Below are 21563 nucleotides of genomic sequence, written 5' to 3'. Positions count from 1 at the left end.
TGTGCAGCCTGCGGCGGTGGGCATCGGGAACAGTGACTCTCGAGTGTACGTGAGGTGTGGTGAGAGAGAGAGACAAAGAAGGGAAGAGAAGGGAGATGAGTGAAGGAGAATGGAGACATGAGTATAGAGACCCAAGTAATTAAGTAGAAGTGGTAAGAATGGGGAAATCAGGAACTACGAAGTAAGAAAAGGTTAGGAGGGTCATTATGATACTAATAGAGCAAATTAAAATTAAGAAGTAAAGGAAAAAAAAATAGGAGGGCCAGTATAGTAACAGTGATGCAAATTAAGGATTAAGAAATGAATTAGAAGGTTAAAAGGGCCAATGTATCTGAGTATAACCGAATTCACATAGCGACAGGCTATTCGGTGCTCACCATATTGTTTGTGGTGAGAACAGGAACTCACGAGGTAATGTGGTAGGAGCAGAAAAAACATAGCATGAAGAGTCAAGCCCCATGGAGAGGTGCACACCTCTTCAGGAGTTTCTCCTGTGTTGACCTTGGCGACTCCAACCTTCACCAACCATCCACCCTCACCCCGGCGATCACATGTCTTAGCTTCACCGTGTGTGTGTGTGTGTGTGTGTGTGTGTGTGTGTGTCTCCCAGTCTCTATAACTCACTTCTACATTTTCTTTTTATCTAATACCATAACATTTCCTCTTTGTTGTCTTCCTTGACGAGATCATCAACAATCCTGAACCTCTCGGTCGCTTAGGCCTTCCTGGCTTGCCATATCTCAACCTAAAATGACGTCGGATGTATTCAGATTTCTCCTTCGGTGTTTCACGCGTTATAATCCATATAAACACCTCTCTTGCCTCCTGATTTTAACAACGAGTCGCTGTACAAACAGAACTGGATTAACGCTAAATCATAGTTCGGTATTAAATCTTAAGAGAGAGGCGTTCTTTTCTTTCATAGAGGATTATGAAAATCAGAATAGAATAACATGAAAAGGATGTGTTACGTTCCACGGTGGTGGCGTAGAGGTGAGGCGTAGAGGCAATCGATGTTAGTGGTGAGGGGCCGCATGCCTCAAAGGAGAGATGCTGTCACCGATTATCTCCTGCAATTCGTTTAACGAATGCGGTTCATGAGAGAGAGAGAGAGAGAGAGAGAGAGAGAGAGAGAGAGAGAGAGAGAGAGAGAGAGAGAGTGGATCCTTGCTGGTGAGTGCTTTGCGACGGTATTTTGCCAGATGGGAGGGCTGGCGCGTAGCTCTCAACGCAGGAATATCTTTGGTTTCGCAGAACAAATCGTTTGAGTTTACCTAGTGCCGTGTGTCATGCCCAGATGGAGAGATTGTATGTTTGTAGACTGAAAGCCCGCAGCCCACGTGTGGGTGAAGCAGAAAGTTTTAAAAGACATCTACGTGGGTCAAAGGAGTGAAACTTAGCAAACGCTGCGCGGCCTTCCCACTCTCCCGTTACCCAGGCTGGTAATACCGGTAAAATGTTTCCCTGGTTAGTGGCTGCACATCAGAGAGAGAACGAGAGAAGAAGATGAAGAAGAAAAGAAGAAGAAGAAGAAGAAGAAGAAGAAGAAGGTGAAGAAGAGAAGGAGAGGAAGAAGAAGAAAAAAAAGAAGAGTAGGAGGAGGAAGAAGAAAATGAAAACAGAAGAAGAGGTAGAAAAAGAAGAGGAGGAGGAGAAAGAAGAATATGAAAAAGGGGAGGAGGAAGAAGATGAAAAAGAGGAATGAGAAGAAAATCCAGAACCGCGACGCCATGGCAGATGTATATACAAAAGCATCTCGCTGATCCACGTATCCTTGGCCTGGCAAGCCACAGTGGACAGACACCACATGCACCGCCGTTGACCTTCGCTGGAGGACAGGATGGGGGGGGTCTCGAGCGTGTATGTGTGAGTGTGTGTGTGCGTCGAAAAGTCCCATGGCCGCGAAAAAAAAACCCTAAGCAGGGGCTCCATCCTTGAACCTTGAAATCCAGTATTAGATCTCTCTCTCTCCTTAACCGGCCGCGCTTAGCTCACACCTCCCTGTTTAGCTCAACCACGACCATGATTAAACCAGTACGCACCGCTCATGACTAGTTTTCGCTCCCTGACGACTAATTACGACGTTGAGAATGGCTTTTCTCAACAACGGAGCAAGACACTTGCAGCTCGTAACTTCCTGAAGGAAAGAGTGTAGGGGCAATGTGAGTTGAGAGGTTGCTGTTCCCTTCCCAGGTCCTGGGAACACACTCTACCGTGCCGCTCTTGCCTCATGATGTTAAGTTCGTCACGTCTCTGGCCTGAATACGGGTAAGGCCTTGTCACACTGACGGCCCGCTCTCTGCCTCCTGACCAGCCACGCCGGCAGGAGTGAGTTGTGTCAATGATGACATGCAGGTTATCGTCGCCTCAGTCCAGGAGCCGCTGGCCTACATAGTCATTGCGTATGATGTTTATGTCTGCCTTGGTATGGCGATGATCAGATGCATATACATACGGCTTCTAACTTCGTACATACAATTGCATTTGAATTTTCGGATTTATTGGACTCTGACTCTGTAAAGAGTAGGGTATTTAGCCAGACGTGAGGCTTCATTATTCCATTTTGTAGTACTTAGCCATCATGAGCATATCATCGGCCTTTTCATTGTCTTAAAGTTTCCCCTTCACAAAATCCTCCAGTTTCCCTAATGTCTCTATTGCCTTCTAGACGAAGCAAAAAGGCAACTCAATCGATATCCATTGCTTTCTTCGTATAAGAAAATGATAGTCGTAACAGCCAATCAGACGACAAAAGAATATTCTTCTATGATTATAAGTCCAATCAATCAATGCTTACGAGTTCGATCATACTCAGCGAGGCAATTAATAAGCTAGGATAGATGAAGCACTACTTCCTTGTGTCCAGTGTACTAGTCACGCTGAAAAGTCCTCTTCGAGACCAGGTCTTCGATGAGAAGATAGGCCTTAGATGAGGGTGAAACACCTGCCATATAAAAAGCAGCAGCAGCAGCTCGTAGCTGTAAGAAAAATATGAAAACATAATCACTCAAGTCAGGAGAACGAAGTGAGTCGTCAAAACGCTACAGACCCGTACGAACCAGGAAGAGATCTGGGAAATCAAATGCCACCACAGGTCAGTGTGGTTCCAGTACTCCCTTAAGTACGGAGGCAAATGTCACAACGGCCCACCTTTGAGCTACTAACGGTCCGCACGGTACTCATATGACTGTAGCTTTGCTGAGAAGTGCGTGGTCCAGTTAATTACAGAGACACGCGAGCAGCCAGTGAGAAGCCGTATTGATAACCACAGACGAGAGAAAGAAAACAAACATCACGGTGTTAAAGAAACTAGGTCGCGTTTTGAGGACAGATTTGGCCTTTTAGTCTCATCTCCTTCAGGTATATAGTTTGTAAGACTCGTGACAACCAGCCCAGATGTGTGAGCGGCACTCAGTTCAAAGGCGATTCAATCCCTTGTACTATAACCAGGAAAAAGAAAAGTGATAGCTGGATAAGAATCTCTGGCACCTGAACAAAACTTCCAAATTCTTAGAGGCAGATTTAGCTATTTGTGTCATGGTCGGTGTCCAGGATATCTCAGACGTTGCGGTGGTATCAAGTATGGATATTGTCTTCCGTGGTGGTGATGTACGGCGAACACAGTGGATGAAATGGTTGTGAGGAGTTTTAAAGGGATTATATGAAGACATTGGGTGTTAATTAAGAGTTACTAAGGAGACAACACAGGTTAATCATGACTTTTTTCTTGAAATAACAGCTTTGATAAACACATCTTCAGTAAGTTTGTACACCAAATTTTGTGGACCTCTACCAGAAATATTCCGCGACATTAAGAAAACTAAGAAAACTAAGAAAGAAACAAATGATATTACACAGAAAATACTAAAGGTCGTTTCCCTTCAAGATCCTTTTCATACTATTCGCCATTTCCCGCGTTAGTGAGGTAGCGTTAAGAACAGAGGACTGGGCCTTTTAGGGAATATCCTCACCTGGCCCCCTCTCTGTTCCTTCTTTTGGAAAATTAAAAAGAAAAAAACGAGAGGGGAGGATTTCCAGCCCCCCCGCTCCCTCCCCTTTTAGTCGCCTTCTACGACACGCAGGGAATACGTGGGAAATATTCTTTCTCCCCTATCCCCAGAGATCCATGTGGTATAAACTTCTTGGGGATGGCCACAGAATCTTTAGGGAAAAAAACACAAAATAGAATTCTATGTTTCGAAGAGAAAAAACAATGAATGTATGTATGTAAAATATTTACCACTATACCCTGAGAATCGAATTCCGGACTACCTCAGCTGCCTGGCTGCCTCACTAATGGTCCGGGTTTCGTTTATCGTGGTATAGTGGTAAACAGTTTACATCAGATATCATGCGTTCATTGCATGGTTGAGAGATATACACATTACTATAGTGCCTTTCTTGTCCCAAGCGTGAGCGGCATTATTTACACCTGGTAAGGATGCGTGACGCGTCAGCAAGAGCCATGAATTAGCCAGTGGTGACGTATGAGTTATTGTGTTAAGCTCACCGTGGCTTGGGGGTTAGGCGACTGGTTGTTACACAGATGGTCCGGGGTTCGATTCAAAGGGGAGGTACAAGGGTAGATAGTTTACATCAAATGTCATGTGTAAAGTACACGGTTTATACATTTTTCCTCGTGTGTGTATATATATATATATATATATATATATATATATATATATATATATATATATATATATATATCCTTTTTTCATACATATTCGCCTTATTGCGCGTTCTAAACGGGAGGGGAGGATTTCCAGCCCCCACTCCCTCCCCTTTTAGTCGCCTTCTACGACGCGCAGGAATACGTGGGAAGTATTCTTTCTCCCCTATCTTCAGGGATATATATATATATATATATATATATATATATATATATATATATGTTCTATTTATCATACTTTGTCGCTGTCTCCCGCGTTAGCGAGGTAGCGTAAGGAAGCAGACGAAAGAATGGCCCAACCTACCCACCTACACATGTACATACATACATGCCCACACACGCACATATACATACCTATACATTTCAACGTATACATACATATACGTACACCGACAAATGCATATATACACATGTACATATTCATATTTGCTGCCCTCAGCCATTCCCGTCGCCACCCCGCCACACATGAAATGGCACCCTCTCCCCCCGCGCGCGCGAGGTAGCTTTAGAAAAAGTCAACAAAGACCACATTCGTTCACACTCAGTCTCTAGCTGTCATGTGTAATTCACCGAAACTACTGCTCCCTTTCCACATCTAGGCCCCACAAAACTTTCCATAGTTTACCCCGGACACTTCACATACCCTGGTTCAATCCACTGACAGCACGTCGACCCCGGTATACCACATCGTTCCAATTCACCCTATTCCTTGCGCGCTTTTCACCCTCCTGCATGTTCAGGCCCCGATCGCTCAAAATCTTTTTCGCTCCATCTTTCCACCTCCAATTTGGTCTCCCTCTTCTCCTCGTTGCCACTTCTCCTCTTTGTAAATCTTTCCTCACTCATTCTCTCCATGTGACCAAACCATTTCAATACACAATCCTCTTCTCTCTCAACCTCACTCTTTTTATTACCACACATCTCTCTTACCCTTTCATTACTTACTCGATCAAACCACCTCACACCACATATTGTTCTTAAACATCTCATTTCCAACACATCCACCCTACTCAGCACAACCCTATCTATAGCCCCGCCTCGCAACCATATAACATTGTTGGAACCACTATTCCTTCTAACATACTCATTTTTGCTCACCGAGATAATGTTCTCACCTTCCACACATTCTTCAACGCTCCCAGAATCTTTGCCTCCTCCCCAACCCTGTGACTCACTTCCGCTTCCATGGTTCCATCCGCTGTTAAATCCACTCCCAGATATTGAAAATACTTCACTTCCTCCAGTTTTCCGCCATTCAAACTTACCTCCCAAACATCAAAGATGATTAAGACCTCCAACATTATCATGTGAGGATTCCCGGATAAAAGCTGAGGCTTTGAGAGATTTTTTCTTGGTCCACACTCACTAAATTGTGCTTCCTTTTTTATTTCTATAATGACGGATATAACGCAGGTAAGACATGTTCAAATCAAGGCCGACACACAGCCCAAGAGGAGTTATGCCATCCGGTCCATACGATTTGCTTGTATTGTAAGAAACGGTTGCTCTTAGATGGCACAAATAAAGACATGAGTAATGAGGGTATCTTAAGGGAATGTCTTAAATCCATCAAGGGAGGAATGGAGAAGTTAGAGGGAAAAAGAGAGGCATTAAGTTGTTAGTATACATAGAATACAAAGAAAACAGACGACAACAGACCTCTTAACTGGTCCTTTCCAGGGTGTATGTATTTGTAGAAGAGATCATAAACGTGGGTATTAGTATGGTAAGAGTAAACAGGAAAACAGTTGACTCAAGGAGAATATTTGACGGGTTTAAATGTAGCTAAAGAGGCGCAAATGATTTCAGTAATGGGCTTTATCAAAGTGAAGTATTCATGAAGTTTACCTTGATATATCTATGGTTCTGTTATCATCTACTCTCATTGATAGATAATTCCATATCTCAACAATCTTGCTGAAGATGAATTTCTTTGCCTCATTCGAGATTGTTTCCACTGTCTGCATATCCCTATTAGCAACGCAGTAAATTCCCGGGCAAACGTTTTGCTTCGAATGAATCAAGATAGTATATCATTTATGGAATTGTTGAAACATGAAATGATATACCTGTTCGAATGATTGAAAGCGGCACCGCAGATAAGTTTAGTTTCTCCTCAAGTCTATGATAGACGTGATCTGCGTCAGCTTTCAGGCATCGCTCCTGAAGTCATCTGTTTTGTATTTTCTAATCTCGTTCACAGCCTCAAAAGGCCACCAATGGTAGGTTGTTGGTTGTTCTCTTTTCTATCATTTGCATACTATTAAAGCAACTCTGCCTTTTATTATTATTTTCTCTCCTCTCACTCCCTCGATAACCCTGAGCATTCCTGTAACGCGCCCCTTTTCAGTCTCATGACCCACACTGTGCTCTTCGTCGGCGCAGTCCATAAAGGCGATCCTCACTAGACAATCAACGCGCCTGGCCTGGTTGGCATTCCGTGGAAGAGAGACAACTGTAGCATCATCGCCGGAATGGGAAATGCGAAAGAAATGTCGAACGACAGTGGCTGTCAGAGATTCTTTTGGCCAATGAAAAAAGGAAAAACAATGCCTTTCAGTGGAAAAAGCGAAGTCCTCACACATCCCCTGGATTTCTATCTTTTTCCATAATTACCCAAAGATCCTTTTCAAAAAGGGTCCCGGTGCTTCCCCAGGTCCCTTTTATCAGGAGTTCCTACATTTCCACGGTTGCGCTACACTCAGTAGCAGGGGCAGGATGGCCACTGACAGCTGCGCAAATATAAAGAAATCCTGGTACAATAATCGCTGCTATACGTCAGCTCAGCAGAGACAAGCATCGCCCATAGAGAAGCAATAGTAATCTCCAAAAGGGAAATAAAGAGATTTTCGTGAGTTGGTTCATTCCTTTACTACTGATGGGGCGTTTCAATGAGGCATTGAAAGGAGGAAGAAGTGCGGCAAGTAAAGAGACGGTTGCAAAAAGTAGTTAAGTGAATCAACACGGGAACCGCTCAGTTGCAGGGAGCGATCCTTCTTGTTGTGTAGACACAAGCAACACCAGACTAGTTTTTTTGTTGCAAGTCTTCTTTCATCTGATCGATTTTTAGCAATTCATGAAAACTTCATTCCCTGATCTCAGTGGAATGAGCTCTCTTGTGTCATGACCTACCTTCATACCTCTGATCTTACTTTACGAGATGCAAGAGTTGACTATTTTGCGACTGACATATGCTATTGATACGTCTTCGACCACTGGAATGTGTCCAAAGTTTACAACACACCATAGCGAGTGCTTTACCTATGCACATTGGCTCACTAAAGCACCGTTCACCTGTAACCAAACGTATATTTTCATGTAATATTAGGAGACTAATATTATTATCCTAATATTGATATCGATATTGGAGTATTAATCTATCTTACACAGTGGTACAGATAATATTAGGAGACTAATATTATTATCCTAATATTGATATCGATATTGGAGTATTAATCTATCTTACACAGTGGTACAGAGTGGTTTATATCACCAGGGATTGAAGATCGATGAGGAACTAAAATCATCAAGTACAGCTGAGAATATTTTTACGGTTGTTGTCAAGGTCATATGAAGGTATACATACGACAGATGATTGAGCAGCTATGCACCCGATGACTGGGCGAACAGATATATATATATATATATATATATATATATATATATATATATATATATATATATATATATATATATATATATATACGTTACCAAATATTGAGCTTCTCGTATCTAGGCGCTACAAGTAGACATCGATTGTGGACAACAGATCCCTGACTTGACTTCTTTGTCAAATGCCTTGTGAGAAGACGTGCCACTCCTGAAGAATATACAGTGAACGTATTCCCCGACTGATTCAGAGGAACTTTGCCGTCCATGTCGCAAGGGAGACGTGAGTGAACGAATGATATGAGGAGTTAACGTCTGTATATCCAGGGTTTCGACAGCTGCTAGTAAGAATAATTCTGAACTGGAAATGGAACAGGACTTTGAAGGGAGCGAAGAATGTGGTAAGTTTTTGGTATATGTTATTGGTCTGAGAGAAAACCATCTGACAGGGAGGACTATGAAAGTGGAATATCACAATCTGAAGGGGTCGAGTTGGACAGATGAAGGGAAGCTGAGGATGTTCGTGTGTGGTAGGCAAAGTTTAGACATCACATGAAAGCATGAAGTGTGTGCAGTGTTATTAAAAGTTAGAAGCATATGACGTTAGGGTTTTCACAGCGGTAGCGTCCATACGCGAGGTGGAGAGGGGACCTGAAGAGAGATACTTTGGATAGTGTTGCTGAAGTGTGTAACTCGGTGAGGTAATCCGAGGTAGTGACGTCTGACATGAATAAAGAAGGGTTGAAGGAAAGGATAGTTCATGGAACGTCGTGGGTGAAGAATGGGATGCAAACTAAGACGAAATGTCGGATCTTTGCCATGCTTCAGTGCTAACATATCCATGGTATGAACTGGGGGCAGATATGTAGCATACTTATAGGTTTATAAGGTGTGTGTGTGTGTGTGTGTGTGTGTGTGTGTGTGTGTGTGTGTGTGATTGAGGAATGAGCTGTTCCGTAGTATGAACTTCATCTATCTGGTTATTTGTCTTTGAACACCTCATTCCAGGCAGAAGCTTTAATATAGTCACTTCAGACCTTATTTACGTGCAGCGGAGGTCCAAGTGGAAATAAGTAATGAGAACCAGCGACACGCAAACTGACTGAGCAGAAATTACTCGCGTAGTCAAGGGCGAATGGAGAAAAAATTCTCAGTGAATTATGATCCTGTTGAAGCTCTTGTTCGTGGCGTAATGACTAGGGGCAGGTGACCATAAAGCGACGAAAAAGGTAGAGAGGACCTTCATTCTAAAGCTGAGGGAGGAAAAAAAAAATAATCGTCCATGATACAAAGAAAATAAACTGTTCTTTGATACATATATCTTTGCTGGAGGGCCATTCTCTCTGAAACGGTGGTACAAAAAAAAGAAATTACACGTATCTGAGGAAAGAATTTGTTGTTTGTTCGTGATTCACGGTGGGGGGGGGGGGTTGTTGATGGGTACTTACAAGTCAATCCTGTGCGCTGCGGGCTATCTGACCTTGAGAACGGCTCGACACACTCTTCGCCGAAGCCCTTGCGCATATTCATATCCCGATACATATTTGTTATCGTCGCAGGTCTGACGGAAGCAGACGTTTGCATGATGAATCCTCATCCCTCAGGTGCATGATTAGAATGACTACTTTTGCTCTTATATTTTGCGAATTTAATGCGTCTCTGGTAGGAATTAAGTCCACGTCCGTATTGGTTGCCAGATTTACTTCGTTTTACCTGTTGGAAGATTATTATGTATATATATATATATATATATATATATATATATATATATATATATATATATATATATAACTTGATATACAGTGACAATACATACTTAGCAGTACGCTATGGTGCTCACAAGAACAAAGAAGCTAAGTATTGATTAAAAGATGAAAACAGGAAAATATCGATGCTTTCGCGAGTTCTTCCGCCCTCGCGAATTTTGAGATATTACGAAAGATAAAGAGAGCAGAATGAAATAACCTGGTACTTACTTAACAACGAGATTTTTATCAAAGGGCGAGGGTCGCGGGTAGCGCTCACCGCACGCAAAGCAACGGTGACGGTGAACGAGTCTTGTAAGTTAGGTGTTGGCTGGTGTTATGCGTGAGATGGAGTGATTATAGGCTTATGAAAATAAATGTCATTAACCCATGTACGTACGAGACAGAAAATGAACCAAGCAATCTGGGCCGCGAGAGTGATACTTGTCAGCCACTGAAGTGATGGCTTACTGCGCAGGCAACACTCACCCTCCCAACACCCTGGCGGGTGGTACCTGTAATATACCTCCCTGACCGTTGGTTATCTTCCTGAAGGAGAGAGAGAGAGAGAGAGAGAGAGAGAGAGAGAGAGAGAGAGAGAGAGAGAGAGAGAGAGAGAGAGAGAGAGCAACTTTAACTCAAGGACGACCTGTCACAAAAAGGCGAAGCTTGTTAAATCTGGAAAAAAAAAAAAAATGAAAATGGTTTCAGAAGTTAACTTTTTGAATATTTCATTAAGTAATTACATCAGCATCTCGAATGACTTTACATGATACATAAATCTTAGCGTATAACTTCTGTTGCTAAGTGTCTCACCTCAGGATTTCTGCTTTTGATTTCATAATCTTAGAGATCCCATCTCAGGAGTGGCTGAAACTCACTAAGAATTTACTTACTAAGACAATCGTCATTAGGGACAGATAATGATGGAAAAAAAAGATATCCAGTGCAGGAATTACAGGAAGCGATGATGGATAATCCTGAGTGTGTGTGTGTGTGTATGTGTGTGTGTGTGTTTGTGTGTGTGTGTGTGTGTGTGTATGTGTGTGTGTGTGTATGTGTGTGTGTATGTGTGCGTGTGTATGTGTGTGTGTGTGTGTGTGTGTGTGTGTGTGTGTGTGTGCGTGTGTATGTGTGTGTGTATGTGTGCGTGTGTGTGTGTGTGTGTGTGTGTGTGTGTTTGAGGGGGGTATGGGAGATATCCAAGAACGGAAGTAGGCAGTCTTTTAGGGAATACGAAACCTTCCGATCGAGTGAAACAAATGACGTTCGTTCGTTTGTAAGAGAGCCAGGCAAGGCTGGCTTACAAGGCCAGCAGCAGCAGCAACAGCAGCGTCTCAAAGGTGAGGAAGGGATGAGGCGTTTATCTAAATCGGAATTAACTGTGAGGTTTGTGCGTGTTAATCCCCGAGGTCAGTCTTGCTTGTTGACGTGATCGGCATGTGATCTATGCTTCCGATATTACGTGTCAGTTATTATGTGGGTGTTTTGCTCGTGTAGGCGGATGGGTATGTGTGTGTGTGTGTGTGTGTGTGTGTGTGTGTGTGTGTGTGTGTGTGTGTAATATTTCTCCCTTTGTGCGTGCATGACCCTGGGAGAACAAAGAATCCTAAGCCGAACTGAAAATAATTAACGCTAGGGAGGCGAGGCGCCCTCAGCTATACCTGCTGTCCTTCACACACACACACACACACACACACACACACACACACACACACACACACACGCGGGTCTCCATGGTGCAGCGGATAGCGTTACTAACCGTCACACATGCACGGGTCGTGTGGGATCAAACCCGCATCAGTTTGACTCCACAGGTCCATCGTTCACCCACCTGTTCATCCTTCCTTCGGGGCTGATCGATAAAATGGGTACCTGGCCTGTTCTAGTCTGTGTGTGTGTGTGTGTGTGTGTGTGTGTGTGTGTGTACCTACATGGGAGTAAAAACATGGTGCATATATACAAGGACAACACGAGTGTAAAATTTCTCCCTGTCACACACAAATAGTAATCACATATAGTGATAATGACATACATAATCACAAACATACACACTCAAAGGAACCTCCACTCGTTACCTCAAGACTCACAAACATCTGCATCGTGACCTCATTTCCTCACCTGACCGTGAACCGAAGGGTTCACTTGTGCTGACCTGTCGTAGGCTGCAGGTACGTTCCTTGACATCGTCCAGACCGACTTGCATCCCGATGATCCTTGCTTGAGTAGATGTGGAGACCTCACATCCCTCACGAAACATTCAGGCAGTGTATTTCCTCCTTATCGTCAAGTTGTACCTAGAGCAACCCAGTGCAACACGTTACTCATTACTGTGGGAGGAGAATGGGTGTGAGGAGATCTTCCAGACCTTCGACGGACACTGCCATCTGCCCCCTGGGTGGCGGGAAGACGTTTTGAGAGCTGCCGTATGCAGCAGTAGGGTAATGTGGAAAGTGGCTATATTGATTAAGTGGCTTAAGGGTCAGTCGAGCCTCTCCTGGTTTGATCAGTTGGAGTAAGTAAGTATGGCCTCTCCCTTGCCAAAGCCAGTCATATCTTCCGAGTGAGGCATGTGAGAGAAAAAAGAAAAAAAAAATTGTAAACAGATGTTTGGGTGGTCGCGTGAAGCTATGAGTAGACAGGTAGATGGTCAAGTAATAAGTAGGAGGACCGACCAGGCAAGGGGTAGATATACTTCTACTTTAAACACCCTCGAGAGGACCCAGTGGTCCGTTGCTGCCTTGCATGGCCTTGTGTACGTTTGTACGAATGGGAGGGTCCGTCCAGGGGAAGATAGCCTGATAAAAAGTAGGCTGATATATTACTGCTGATTCGAGGGATTTGCGGGATGATAAACCACGTAGACAAGTGGTTAAAAGTGGAAGGGGATGTATTAGAGTAAGCAGGTAGTCAGATGGGTTAATGGTAAGGTTGGTTACCAAGGTCAAAAACGTCCCGCGGTCTACCACAATTCAAGTGATACCGGGGTATGTGGTGTAGTTAATCGCACTCCCTCTATCTTATCAATAGTTGCCTCGGTGGCCTTACTTTAGGCCATATGTTTACTTGTGGAAGTCATGGTGCCACCACAAGACGTTGAAGATTTCGGACATAACTTAATTTTCATCAATATCTATAAACTGAGCCACCCCCCCAAAAAAAAGAAAATGACATTTGACGTACACTTTTATACTTTTATTGCACGTAATAATACATGTAACGTCATAAAACTGGCAATTCATGGAATTGGGATTTTTCGTCCATATATAAGTAAAGTACCAAAGTGTACCGGTAGCGCACGGTAGTGTACTACCGCAAGAACTAGGATCCCTGTGTACCGGTAACTTGGACACTTCTTGTATGCAGATAGGCAAGGTATGTATGCATGTTGTATGTATATACGTATGTGTGTTGACAGGTAGGTAGGCAGAAACGTATGGAGGTAGGTAGGCTTTTATATATATATATATATATATATATATATATATATATATATATATATATATATATATATATATATATATATATATATATATATATATATGTAGGATTGTAGTTAGCATGTATGTATATAGGTAGGTATGTATGTAGGTAGGCAGGCAGGTAGGTATGTTGGTAGGTAGGTAGGTAGGTAGGTATATGTATATGTATGTACATATGTAGGTAGGTATACGTATATATGCAAGTAGGTGATAAGGTAAGTAGGTATGTAGGTATGTATGTAGTTAAGTAAGTATTAGGTATGTATTTAGGTAGATAGGTAAGTATGTAGTTAGGTAAGTAAGTATGTACATAAGTAGGTAAGTAGGTATGCATGTAGGTATGTATGTAAGTATGTAGTTAGCATGTAGGGAGGCAGGCAGGGAGGTAGATGTAGTCAATTACCCGTCCTATGTAGCCGGGTCGACCTTTTTTTTGGGCCCGGGTCTTCACTGTGGCGAGGGCGGGTCCTCCTCACGCGGACCACCGCCTGATGCTTCTTAGGCGGCAACAGAGTCTCTGTATATATATGTATATATATATATATATATATATATATATATATATATATATATATATATATATATATATGTGGGTAGGTATGTATGTATATATGCAGGTAGGTGATAAAGTAAGTAGGTATGTAGGTGTTTATGTAGGTATGTAGGTAGTTAGGCAGACTGAGTATTACGGCTTCCTGAAATTCAAAAGGTGGAGGGAGTAATCAAGGGCCGCTGTGGTTGGCAATACAGGCCGGTGGGGTGATGTGAATGAGAACGTCGCGGTCAACGCGAGTTTTTGCGAGGCAGTAAAGACAAGGGAACGTTCCCATCCAGCGAATGTCTCTGGCCTGAAACACATGTGGGTCTTTTGTGTGTACTCGTACGTATCTCTTATTTGTCTTTTTGGTTCACCGTTGTTTTGCTGTGTTTGTATCTTTTTGTTGCGTGTATTTATGCGTTTCTGTTGTTTATTTGTCGTTTGTGTAAGTGGGTTAAAGTCTATGTTGTTTGTTTACTCCTGCTGCGTGGCTAAATGGACTGTGTTTGTATGTTAATTGTGTGTGTGTGTGTGTGTGTGTGTGTGTGTGTGTGTGCGTATTTTTCTATCTCTTATGTTAACCTTTAGCTGTTCCTAATATTCTTGTTTTTATAATTCCTGTCTGTATTTCTTTTTTTATAATTCCCATTTGTTTTTCTTTCTACAATTCCCGTCTGTTCTTGTGTCTCTCTTCCGGATATTCTAAATGTGAAATTCATCAAAAATCTTTAAACTTCGACACATGTCGAGGCACATCTTAGGCGGGGATCTGCTTTGCAATTAAGATTTCAGACATCTCGTTTATCAAGAACTTTTACAAGACTTAAGAACGATCACAATCAATCATTCGCAGTATTAAGGGGTCTTAATGTCAACAAACTTTGTCCTGATCTCTCTTAAGAGCGATCGAGGAAAACCCGACGTGGTATTCTTGCTGCTGCTAACATGAAGGCAGTAACCAGTCTGACCTCTGGGTAACTTAACACTGACCATATCCTCTGGTATATAGAACCGATCTAGGTCTAGGAGTATCTGAGTTTATACGACTTTCTTTTGGCTATCTGTGGAGATGCAGATCTTGAATACGTTGATCAGTGGACCGTGTTCCCTCGGAGTTCATACTTGGCAGTGTGGTCGGTTGGGGCCAAACTTTTTGGGTGATCGGTTGATGGGTCTACCTAAGGTCTCCACACCTTGAGAAGTCAAATAAAAGTAGAGAGTAGGGACGATTGAGGTGCGTTAGAGACTCCACTCTCTACCTCGACTGTGCAAAAAATACACAAATAGCGAGTGAATATAAGACGCAGTTAAGCAACAAGGAAATGAAAAATACGAAGTGTCAAGCGCTTTCGTGTGTGATTATGCGAAAGAGCTTCCCATTTCGTATTTTTCGTTTCCTTGTTGTTTTACCATATATATATATATATATATATATATATATATATATATATATATATATATATATATATATATATATATACACACAACAAATAGTTTGGTGAAAAGAGAAAGGATGGTGAAAGCATTACCTAAGATGAATTGCGGTAAAGCGGCTGGAGTGGATGGGAATGTAATTGGTTTTCTTAAGAAAGGGAATGATTGTGGTGTTAGTTGACTAATTAGGATTTTCACTGCATGTATGGTTGAGGGTAAGGTGCCTGAGTACTTTGCAGAACGCGTGTATAGTGCCATTCTATAAATGCACAGGTAACAAGAATAGATGTTTGAAATACGGAGTTATAAGTTTGTTGAGTGTACCTCTGAAGTTGTATGGTCAGCTCCCTCAGTTTGACAATTCACTACCACACTTCGTTCTTCTACTGTCATTCTGTTCACGATCAACTCACCTCACACCGTATACTGTCCTCAAGCATTTCATTTCCAGCACATTCAGTGTCATTTTTCCTTCTGTGTAGTGCTCAAGACTCGCACCATACGCAACCGTACGGACACTTACAACTGAAAACATCTCCAAACTTGTACTAACAGAGACCGAGGTCTACCTGCATGCATACCTTGAGGCACCCAGGGCCTATGCCCCATCTCCCGCCCTATGACTCACTTCAGCTTCCATGGTTCCATCCGCTGCTGTATTCTTTCCTGGATATCTAAAGCACTCCACTTCCTCCAGGTTCGGTACCTTTCAAACTCCCAGTGAATCCAGCCTGTCTTGCTCTTCTGCCACACCCCGTTACCTTACTTATGTTCATATCATATTTCATCTTCTTCCCTTCACATATCCTCACATATTTGGTTTATCGTATAATAATAATAATGATGATGATAATAATAATGATACTGATAATGATAATAATAATAATAATAACAATGATAATAATGATAATGGTTAGTATAATGATAATGATAATAATAATAATTATCAATATAATAACAATGATAACAATAATAATGATAATGATGATGATGAATGAAAAAAAAATGATAATAGCCTGAAGGTGAAAAATGGGGTATCGTTTACCGGTTTCCTTGAACAAACATTTAGAAAGTCCAGGTGGATCCTTGCTATGACCAGCAGCAAGAAGAGATACAACACCAGGCATCCTGCAGCCACCGTCTGCTGAGTGATACTGAGGTATACACACTGCACCTCTGCAGCTGCTGTTGCTGAGATTCTCTTTTGTAGTAGAGAGGCAAGAGAAGTTGGTAAAGTCTCTTTATATTCATCTCAAGTAACCACAGCATCAGGGAACCCCCAGGTGGAATTCCGCCTTTGAATTTATATCCCACCTTGTCCTTGCATGCCTAACTCCCACCCGACACGGTGCATCTCCTCCCCAGCTCCATAATTCTTCCTCACTCCTCCAGCATCATGCACTATACCCTTCACACAATCCTTCAACACTGTCCATTTCTTCCCTAGCATTATGACTCTCTCCCCAACAGCCTAGTCATTTTATACACTTCACCCTTTACTCATTTCTCCAACTGTACAACCCAACCTGAGTATATGATTAACTCCCCGTCACCCATTCCTCCAACACGGTCAGTCTCTTCCTCAGTGCTATCATTGTCTACTCCTCTCCTCCAGCATTATACACCACGCCACTTTTCCCTACTCCAGCAGTATTACTGTCTCCTCCGCTTCTCCAGCATCATACACTCCACCTTTCACCCCCGGCAGTAAGCTCCCCTCTCCCACGCCCCTAGTATCATGCAACCCTGAGCCACTCCTCTAACACTACGCTTCCCTTTCCCTCATCCTAGTGCTCTCTTTTTCTTCTCTAAGCACTATCTCCCCTGCCTCACTTCTCCTAGCAATATGCTTCGCTGCCGCACTTCCCTAAGCGCCATGTTTCACTGCCCTACTTCCCCAGCCCTATATTTCTCCACCCCACTTCCCCACACTGTTTTTTTTTCCACTGCCCCACTTCCCTAGGACTATTTTTTGTTCGCCCCACTTACCCAGACACTGTCCTTCCCTTCTCAACTTCCCCAGCATTATGCTTCACCTCCCATTTTCTCCAGCAGCAAACTTCTCTTTCCTTTGTGAACTCTGTTCTTCTCTCCCTGCTCCTCACTTCTCCAACACTATGTGTTCCTCTTCCAGCACACGATTCAACACTTATTTTGCTTCCTCTCAACACTATGTGTCTGGCCTCCTCCTGCCGTTACGGTGATCCTTGTAAGGAGATCCAAATGTTCTGTTGCTGTTTAGGATTCATTTGTCTACCTTTGTATATCACCCTCCCCCATGACTATGCTTCCCTTGCCCACCACCCTGCAGCAGGAGTAACCTGTCTCCCGTGGCATCTTCATCAGGGCGTGGGCAGGATGGTGGTGACCTTGGGGCGCTGCGGGCTGAGGTGTGGCAAGGCCGTCCTCCTCGTCTTCAACCTCGTCTTCTTTGTAAGTATCCCGTGTTTAACCAGGGTCCTTCATACCTTTGTCAGCGAGGAACCTTTCATGCTGGATAAGAATGATAGTCTACTTCACCACCAGGATGCAAGGGGGAAGTGGTCGCTCCCATTAATCTCGCTCAGTGTCTTTACTTCCTCGTTGGTGGACATGGCTATTATTCTCTCTCTCTCTCTCTCTCTCTCTCTCTCTCTCTCTCTCTCTCTCTCTCTCTCTCTCTCTCTCTCTCTCTCCCTCTCTCTCTCTCTCTCTCTCTCTTCTCTCTCTCTGTTCTCACCTACGTCTTCTTAAGTACTGCGTCATTATGAGTATTATGAGCATTGTTACCCGTGACTGTGGTTCTCATCTGCTCTCGTCGGGATTTCCTTGTGCTTTTCCGTTTTCATGTGCTTTATGTACTTTAATACATGTGTATATGTTAATCTTTTATGATATTATGGTTTCAGGTATTTGAATGATACATTTATGATACATTGATATTAGTTAGAAAACGGGAAAGATTATCTGAGGACATTTTAATGGTTTCTTTGTCTTTCAGTATATATATGAATGATTACACTTCTTCACATTTATGGGACCACAATACTTTACTTCATGTTTTGATGAATGTAAGTCGAGTCATAATTGTTTACAACACCTCGTGTGACATAGTTGAAATCGAAGCGAGTCCTGTGTCCGTAATTTTCATTGTCATTGTTTCATACATTCTTGTAGATGTTGTACGATCAACGTGTTATCCTCGTTATTCATCATTGTCATTGTTTCATACATTCTTGTAGATGTTGTACGATCAACGTGTTATCCTCGTTATCTATATATGCAGCTGAAAGAAGAAGTGTGCTTGATGGCTATCTGTAAAGGCGAGTGTGCGATGACAAACAACCCGCATCTCTCAGAGAGTCATGTTCGGAGGAATTACGTACTGAGATGAGGACTTCATTGTTTCAGCGTCGGCAGCAGCATTCTTTCAGACCATCTCTCCAGTGGTCTGGGTTCTTCCCAGAGTCAGGTATACCTTTCCAGGAAGCCTTATATCATATCCTCGTCGCATTCCCCCCTACTTTACATTCGTCCAAGTCACAGGCGCGTCATTCCCAGTGGCCATGCATTAACTTGCTTCAAGTCTCCTGGGATCGCATCAAGGTCAGGCACCGACACATTATCCATTAGTCCTCACTGACTCGCAGTAACCACTATATGCTAGGAACTCTCGTCTGATCATATTTAATCTTTTCCACAACTCATGAAGCAGGAGCAACACTGTATGACATAATGTATCTATCACCCAGTAACATATGAATTGTTAAAGAACTGCACATCCGCGTAGAGGCGACTGTCAGTGAGAATATGTCTCTGAAATTACGAGACAAGCGTTGATTCTTCATTAGGTCACCATGATTCCACGATGAATATATCTTTGGTGATTGTTATACACAGATCCGATAGGTGGCCTCTTGTGTGGTCCAGATACAGCAAGTGGTCTTGTGTGTGGTCCAGATACAGCAAGTGGTCTTGTGTGTGGTCCGCATAGAACAGGTGGCTTCCTGTCTAGTTCATATAGAACAGGTGGCCTTCCGTCTAGTTCAGACAGAACAGGTCCGGTTCAGATAAAACAGGTGGCCTCCCGTCCAGTTCAGATAGGACAGGTGACCTCTTGTGTGGCCTGGCTACAACAGGTGTCCTCCTGTGTGGCCTGGCTACAACAGGTGGCATCTTGTGTGGCCTGGCTGCAACAGGTGGCCTCCTGTGTGGCCCGGCTACAACAGGTGGCCAGGTGGCCTCCATTGGTGCGTCTGGAACACTTGGCCTCCAGTGTGATTCAGCGACGGTAGATAGTCCCCTGTGTTGTCCAGTTTAGGAAGTAACCCCTATATGGTTGATGCACCATAGGTTGAGAAACACCAGATTTACCTCTCCTGTATCTGTCTCCCTAGAGGTAGAACTATGCCATCATCGAGAGGAATGAATTTGAGGAGAGCAAAATCAGACAGTAGATGAATTTGAATATATTCAACTCTTGGATTATATATATATATATATATATATATATATATATATATATATATATATATATATATATATATATATATATATATATATATATATCTTTCTTTTCTTTCATACTATTCGCCATTTCCCGCGTTAGCGAGGTAGCGTTAAGAACAGAGGACTGAGCCTTCGAGGGAATATCCTCACCTGGCCCCCTTCTCTGTTCCTTCTTTTGGAAAAAAAAAAAAAAATGAGACGGGAGGATTTCCAGCCCCCCCCCCCCCCCCCTCCCTTCCCTTTTAGTCGCCTTCTACTACACGCAGGGAATACGTGGGAAGTATTCTTTTTCCCCTATCCCCAGGGGTATATATATATATATATATATATATATATATATATATATATATATATATATATATATATATATATATGTATATATATGTATATATAAAATTGGTGTTAGCCCACACATATCGATGATAGACAATTATTGTGAATGGTGATTTGATTTTCTCCTGGTTGAAAGGTCTTTTTATATCTCTTCTCGGGTTATACCATTTCGAGACGAGGAGGACAACAACATGTGCAGAGGGATTGCTTTATTGGGTGCTAGCAAGTCTGCATGTTTACTTCGAACACAGTTTCAGGTCATACTTCATAGATGGCTACACCACGTGTGTTTATGTGTGTGTGTGTGTGTGTGTGTGTGTGTGTGTGTGTGTGTGTGTGTGTGTGTGTCCATCTACCTTCTTATCTCCTAACATATTCATGACCAAAAAACAGCCTAATTGTGTTCCGAAGGATAAAAGTCACATCCATCTCTCCTTCACTTTGAAGAGTCAAGGTTGACACTTTCCCTACCGGTCATTTCACCACACTAAGAGTTTTCTAAATAAGACACAAATTACCATCACACACTTGGGTAGTGTCTGTTAACACCTGTATCTATCTATTTATCTATCTATCTATCTATCTATCTATCTCTGTCTATCTATCTCATTACCTATCTGCATGCCTAGATATAGATATTTCTTAATATATCTTTATAATGTCTCAGTGACACTATCAACACTGGGCCTTATCGGGATGAACCCTAAACTTCTATAAGTACACACACACACACACACACACACACACACACACACACACACACACACACACACACCTCTCCTCACGACTTGATAATAATACACCTATTGTTCTGTCATCTTTCTCTTCCTTTGCCAAATCATCCATGATGCCTCCTGGACAAAGCCTTGTGGAAAATTACCTGTGACTTGGGTGACGCTTGTCTTTCCTCACATAGTCATTCTCGTAATTGACACACACACACACACACACACACACACACACACACACACACACACACATACACACACACACACACACGCCACTCACTTCATCCCTTCTCCTCTGTAGGATTATCATTATGAACCTTCCTTCCTCCTCCTCTGCCTTGTATGGTGTGGCAATGTTCCCACTTCCTCTCTCTCTTCCCTCGTGCATACTTGTGTGTGTGTGTGTGTGTGTGTGTGTGTGTGTGTGTGTATTCCTAACGGTTCTCCGTCTTTCTCCCTTTCTCCTTTTCCTGCTATCTCCTTTCTGTCTGTCTGTTTGTCTCTCTCTCTCTCCCCCCACCCCGATTCACCCCCTCC

The 21563-nt window shown here is 42.8% G+C and overlaps 1 protein-coding gene across 2 annotated transcripts in view; it reads left to right on the top strand.

Annotated features, from left to right (window-relative positions):
* Nucleotides 1-21563, top strand: part of LOC139756010 (CD151 antigen-like) — a 132444-nt gene that overhangs the window by 32070 nt on the left and 78811 nt on the right. For both annotated transcript variants that reach the window (XM_071674942.1, XM_071674941.1), the window contains exon 2: nt 17824-17910. In XM_071674942.1, the coding sequence (XP_071531043.1) occupies nt 17836-17910 (75 nt within the window). In that variant the 5' untranslated portion in view covers nt 17824-17835. The remainder of the gene's footprint in view (nt 1-17823; nt 17911-21563) is intronic.

This window comes from Panulirus ornatus, chromosome 20 (genome assembly GCF_036320965.1).
Source record: "Panulirus ornatus isolate Po-2019 chromosome 20, ASM3632096v1, whole genome shotgun sequence".
Lineage (NCBI taxonomy): Eukaryota > Metazoa > Arthropoda > Malacostraca > Decapoda > Palinuridae > Panulirus > Panulirus ornatus.
Note: the sequence above shows the minus strand (reverse complement) of the source record. Positions and strands in the feature narration are given on the sequence as shown.